The 6,610-nt window shown below is 46.6% G+C and overlaps 1 protein-coding gene across 1 annotated transcript; it reads right to left on the minus strand.

The window, feature by feature from the left end:
• Positions 1 to 1,544: 1,544 nt before the first annotated feature.
• Positions 1,545 to 5,858, minus strand: LOC149243516 (uncharacterized). The gene is made up of 2 exons (XM_089371230.1): positions 4,953 to 5,858; positions 1,545 to 4,703 (listed from the first exon to the last, which is right to left on the minus strand). The coding sequence occupies exons 1-2, from the start codon at positions 5,856 to 5,858 to the stop codon at positions 1,545 to 1,547; spliced, it is 4,065 nt and encodes a 1,354-aa protein (XP_089227356.1).
• Positions 5,859 to 6,610: the final 752 nt, after the last annotated feature.

Genomic DNA, 6,610 nt, shown 5'->3' on the forward strand with positions numbered 1-6,610 from the left:
TAAAATCAATTTATATAAAAATAAAATTATTATTATTATTTTTTTTCTCTGTAAAAACTATCTAAGTAATATATTATATGTACAAAAAGATTACAAACTGCATGACATGCCTTCCAGAGCCTGAAGAGTAGCCCTGGGACTCCTGACTGTAAACCTTATAGCTCCCTCGCAGGGGCAGCTTCTCCAAAACCAAACTGAATTATCCATGAAAACAAAAAACCCATACAGGGGCAGCAACGAACCAAACTCTCAAGACAATAAACTAGACACATGATTGCCCACGCAGGGGCTAGCAGCAGAGATAGTCTGACCTTTATATCTGACAAATGTAAGCGTGACTGTGTTACTGATGTCAGCTATCCAATTCGACTTCCCAATGATGAGGCAAGACCATAGACATGACCAAAGACTCAGAATTAACCAGGACCAAGAAGTAAGAAGCGAATGCCAAAAGACTGAGACAGAGGAAGCAAAAGCCAGAGGACCAAAAGACAAAATCAAGGCATTACCCGCCACAGCTTCAATCTTGGGGACGAACTGAAGATGGCTGGATGGACGCGAAGTATGCATCTGCCGCCTCAGCCAGGCTCGGATCTTCCACGACATAAGCCCACCCGTCACCTTCCGCGCGCCCTTCCCACATTTTCCGCCATGTATCTTCTTCCACACTTGGAGGAGGTGGCCCCATCGGAGGGAAGCGGTCTTGCAGACTTGATTCCCCCTTGCTTCCAACAACAGACGCTGGAAGCACCTCAGTAGCGTTCTTTTCCACAAACGAGTGTTCTTTTCCAAGACTGATCTCTCTGCCCGAGTCTTCCAGTTGTTTTTCCTGCGGGTCCTGGAGATGTTCTTCATCTGGAATTTTTGTAAACATGATGGAGATGTGGGCGTTAACGCCTGCATTATCCTCGGTGCTTGGCAAGGTGAAAACCACGGAACCGAAAGCCGGGAGCTCCGTTTTCCTTTCACAGGAACCCCCAACCTCCACATATTGTCGAATGGGAAGCGGGGTTGCTCTAGCTCTCCTGTGACAGTAGCAGCAGCAGCAGTGGTGGTGCTCATCTGCTGCAGGTGATCTTGAGGAGGACCCTCTAGATGGGCCTCTTCTGCATGGCTGTCGTTCGCGAAGTTTAGCCATTGTAAGTCTAAAGTTACCTCTGTATACTCGATGGTGAACCTGGAATTGGTAGCAGCAACAGTTTCCTTCCAATTCACTCTCAGATGTCCAGCTTTCCCCTTGGCTACCTTCGCTTGAGAGCCAACAATTTCTTTTCCAGACTTGATGCTGCAAAGCATCAAATTGCCATCTCCTCCCAACCCAGCAACCAGAATGGCCACCAAGACAATTCTCCAGGCTGCAGGGGAATGAAACGGTGCTTGGCCGGAGCTTGCTATGCTTCCACGACCGCCAACTTTCCTCAGGCCAATATGCCTTGAACGAGCCATCAAACCTGTGATATTTTCCCCCAAATTCTCGTTGCAGGTGCACATTAATGCCGCCCTGCTCCTCCATCTACCCCGCCTCTTCTTCATTGAATGCATTATCAACTTGGGTGGCTTAATTGCCATACGACGGCCTCCATTACACGAGGCAGCCCATGCGCTGCATGTGGCGTGCCTGTACTTCTCGACTCGACACCCGCATCCGGGGTTTCATTATCCCTGAGAATGAGACTCTCACAATCCTGCTGGAGTTGATTGTTGGGGATAATGTTCAGATTTCCTTCAAGGAAGGGCTGGTCTGAGTCTACCCCTATATTAGCTAGAAGATCGGCTACCTTATTGCTATCTCTTTTAGTATGATGAAAAGAGATGGCATTGTAGCTGCATATTTCCTCAACCATGTGGCTAAGCCTGGCCTCCAATCTCCAGCTGTTGGCTACCTTCCTGGCTTGTGACCCATTTTGAATTCGAATGGCCATATTTATGAGAATTTGGGAGTCTCCTTCTACAATCAACGGTTGAAGATTGTGTCGTCTAGCTGTAAGTAATCCTTGCCACATACCCTCCAGTTCTGCTGAGTTGTTGGTGTCCCAACCTAGGTTGCCAAAGTAAATCTGTTGTAGGATTCCTTGGTGATCCCTGATGATTCCGCCAAATCCTGCAGTGCCCGGATTACCTTTTGAAGCCCCATCAAAGTTGAGCTTGTATGAGTGCATGGGTGGAGCTTCCCATCTCCCTTCTTCCTTGCCTTTGCAATTTGTTGTCTGCTGTGTAGTTAATTGCTGTAGCATTTGCAGTCCCCAGTTGTTTAAGATATTTTTCTCATTGTCTTCAGTGGGGAGATCCTGTTGAGTCCAAGTTTTTAGTAGCATGGTTTCTTGAATGTTGGCATGAACTCTGTTCCAGATGTCCTCCTTATTCGAACTGAGGTTTTTGAATATGCGCCTATTCCTTTCCTTCCAAATGTTCCACAGCAAAATACCTGGAATTATGTTCCATAGGTGGTTGAGCAACCCATTGTTGTAGGGGCTTTTCGGCCATTGCCGTATGGTTTTTATTATGCTTCCCGCCTCTCTGCATCGTCTTTGACTCCTGAATTCCACCTTCTCCCAAATTTGAGTTGCAAGCGGACAAGTATCTAGTAGATGCTGCAGGGTTTCTTCATTCTGATGGCAGTTGTGGCATAACGAAGGTCCTTGGAAGTTGCGCTTCTGCAGTTTATCCCATGTAAGAATCTTTTTATGTCCCACCATCCAAAGGAAGTGAGATATTTTGGGCCAAGTCTTGAAGCTCCATATTCTTGCCCAGAGAGGATCCGGGATGGTGGTGGTACCTTCTAAAAGGTTATAGGCTTCAGAAGTGGAGTAAGAACCTTTGGGAAGATAGCCCCATCTAAGTATGTCCTCCCCATTATTGTACCTGATGCTCCTCTTTTTTAATTCACTGTCAAGAGCTGCTGCTTCCTGGGTGTTGCTGGTGTTGGTTATATGATTACTTGATTGCCATTTCCTGAAGCTCGTGCCCGAATCCGGACTCCAAAATTGATGAACTTTATCCTGCTGCTGCTCTTGTTGTCCCGGAATTAAGGTAGCTGGAAGAACCGCTGAGAGTTTAGGAAGCTGATTCCAAGCGTCGCTCCAGAATCTGGCACTATGTCCATTTCTTATTTCCCAGAAGCTGTGTTTCTGAACCAGCTGGTGGTGGAGTTTTGCCGCATTCCAAATGAGTGAACCTGTGCTGGTAGGTGTAAATCTAATAAGCTCTGCTTGGGGCATGCTGTTGGTATATTTGCCTATCCATAGTTTGGCCCACGGTTTGTCCGGGTTTGTCAACCATTGCCACCAAATTTTGGCGGTCATGATGATATTACTGTGCTCAGGATCGCAGATGCCTATACCACCTTTGTGCTTGGGTTTGCAGACAGTGTCCCATTTCACAAGAGCCCACTTGCGATTCGTGGCTGAACTTCCCCAAAGAAAGTTGCGCTGTAGATTCCTTAGGCTCTTTAAAACCCACTTTGGAGCGGTCAGGATGGAAAATAGATAGAGAGGCATGGATTGAAGGATGGACTTTAGGAGCACAGCTCTGCTAGCCAGGTTAAGGGAGCGGTGTGTCCATAGGTTTAGTTTGAATTCCAATTTTTCAATAAGCCCACGCCAAGCTGGTTGCTTTATTGCTGAAGCCGTGAGAGGCGCCCCAAGGTATGTAGAAGGGAGAGAGGCAGATTGAAAACCCAATATGCGTGAGACAGCCCTTTTTACAGAGGGAGGGGTGTGGAAGAAGAAAATGTGGGATTTGGCATTATTGATTTGAGTTCCTGAGGCGTTGGAGAAGTCATTGAGCAAAGATTTCAGACAAGAGGCTTCTTGAGCAGAGGGGTAGCCATAAAGCATAGTGTCATCAACAAATTGCTGATGGGAGGAGGCAGGGGTATTATGAATAGAAATTCGCCAGAGTTGATTTGAACACAGGGCCTGCTTGATATGCCTTCCTAAACCTTCTGCCATGATAACAAATAAGAATGGGGATAAGGGGTCCCCTTGCCTAATGCCCCTGGAGGGTTTAAAGGGGCGAGAGGGCAGGCCGTTTACAAGAATGGAGAAATGGGAGGAGGAGATGAGGCTCATTATCCATCTTACCCAGGTGGCGCTAAAGCCAAAGGCTCTCAGCATGCTCTGTATATAGGGCCAACTGAGTTTATCAAAGGCTTTTGAGAGGTCGAGCTTGAGTAACATGCCCGCTTGTTTATCCACCTTAAGCGAGTGAATGATTTCATGGGAGAGAATTATACCGTCCATTATCTGCCTGCCCTCCACATAGCCAGACTGCTCCGGAGATATAATCTGAGGAAGAATGGGTTTGAGTCTGTTGGCTATGACTTTGGAAATGACTTTGTAGAGAACATTGCAGAGGGCAATGGGCCTAAATTTGTCAGGGGTAGTGGGGTTCTCTTCTTTGGGGATGAGAGTGATGAAGGTGGAGTTAAGGGAGGGTAACAGCCAGCGAAGAGCTCTAGACTCTTCTACAACTTGCCAGATCTCTTCCTTAATCAAATCCCAGAAAGCATGGAAAAAATTACTTGTAAAGCCATCAGGGCCAGGAGCCTTACCGTCTTTGAGCTGCGCCATTGCTTCATCCACTTCTTGGCTTAGAATAGGGCTCATGAGCAAGTCGTTTTGCTCATCTATTATTAATCTGGGGATGTTGCCGGTGATTTTCTCAATGGCAGCCTTGCGATCCATTATTTGCTCTTGGTGAACCTGTTGGAAGTGATTAAGGAGGATTTCCTCTATTTTTTCATGCTCCTCCTCTTTCCCTCCTTCCTGGTTTTTTATGAAGGAAATCTTGTTGTGCATTCTTCTTTGCACTGTGGTGTTATGAAAGAATTTGGTGTTGCGTTCCCCTTCTTTGAGCCATCTGATCCGCGATTTTTGTCTCCAATATATTTCTTCTTGCTTCCTTCTTTCTTCTAGCTGACTGTGAATGTGCTTTTCTTGTTCCAATGTTGCCTCTGTGTGCCCTGTATTGATAACTATCTGATGGAGAAGCTTGAGCTCCTGATTGAGTTGCAGTTGGGCTTCGAAAATGTTCCCAAAGGTCTCCCTATTCCATCGTTTAAGATGTCCTTTTAAATATTTTAACTTTTGCTGAAGTTGGAACATTTTGGTACCTTCGGGAGGAACAAAGGAGGCCCAAACGGATTTGACGAAGTCCTTGAATGCCGGGTGAGATAGCCAGAAGCTTTCAAATCTAAACGGCTTCCTGGTGCTGTTCCCTGGCCTTTGCCATTGCAGGGCTATTGGCCAATGGTCCGATCCCGAGTGTGCCAGGATCTCCGCAGTGAAGTCCCCTCCAACGTGCACTGCGTTGTCCGAGATCAAAAATCGGTCTAGCTTGGAAGCGATCTGATGTTTCCCCTTTCTGTGATTGCTCCAAGTGTAAGTTCCATTGCAGAAGGGCAGGTCGATGAGTGAGGCGCTTAGTATGAAATCCTTGAAGTGTTCTACTTCAGGTTCCATTCTAGTTCTTCCTCCTGTTTTGTCCTCGATCTTGGTGATCATGTTGAAGTCCCCCGCTACAATCCAGAGTGGGTGCGGTCTGTAGACATTAAGCTCCTTGATGGTGTCCAGAAGCACTTTTTTACTGCCTCCATCCTGTGGGAAATAGACATTGGAAAGGTTTCCATGAACCTTTGTGCCTAGGATGTGAAAGGCAGCTTGTATGAGATGGTGTGAAGCATGGAAGTCAGTGAGCGCTATGGTTTGAGTGTTCCAAGCTATAGCAAGCCCTCCCGAAGCGCCAGTTGCGTCCACGGCCACTGAGTGGCAGCCTGGCCAGGCCTTTGAGAGTATTTGTCCCAGAGTTATGCTGTTGCATTTTGTTTCTTGGAAAAAACATATTTGCGGTTTTTCCATCTTGATCATGTTTTTGAGCATTCTGTATTTTGCTGGGCCGTTGAGCCCTCTAAGGTTCCAAGAGATGAGCTTCATTGATAACTGGGTTGAGAGGGACTGAAGTACTTTGTAAGCTGCGCATAGTGGCCTGAATCCACTAGGACTTTGCCAACCTCTATTGTTCGTTGAAGAACGGTTTTCCTTCCCCTTTTTTTGAAGTCTTTTGGACGTAGTCTACCATCCCAGGTGCTTCCAGCTTGAATCCCTAGCTGATGTTGTTGGTAGACTTTGGAGATGACTATTTCTAATTTTTCCAAATCGGTTGCTGCTATAGTTTCATAAGCTTCTTTCCTACATGCCAGCTCTAACTCATTTATATCCAGCCCTTGAAGGTCTACAGTGTCGGCCTCTTCATCCATTATCTCCACAGTATTGGCATCTTCCTGAGTGTTCTCTGAAATCTGGGTATCCTTCAATCTCCCATCTGTCTCCATGTTCTTGGGGGTGTTCATCGGGTCCTCTTGGACTCTGGATAAAATGGTAGGGATGATAATGGGGGCTTTCGAGTTGGGCTGGGGGCTAGAAGGGGGTGGGCGGCTTGAGGAGGATGGGAAATCTGATTTGCTGGGATTTTCTGGAGGTTGTTCTTCCGGCATGTCACTGAGGGTTTGAAAGCTGTTCTTGGACGCTTGATCTTTGAAGTTACTTTGCTGAGACTTTTGCCCACTGGCATTTTTCCTGTTCGAACGCCTTCTGTTAGTAACTTTGGTAAA

The sequence above is a fragment of the Pinus tabuliformis genome, chromosome 8 (genome assembly GCF_031772625.1).
Source record: "Pinus tabuliformis cultivar Carrire ecotype Pingquan chromosome 8, CPIR1, whole genome shotgun sequence".
Classification (NCBI taxonomy): domain Eukaryota; kingdom Viridiplantae; phylum Streptophyta; class Pinopsida; order Pinales; family Pinaceae; genus Pinus; species Pinus tabuliformis.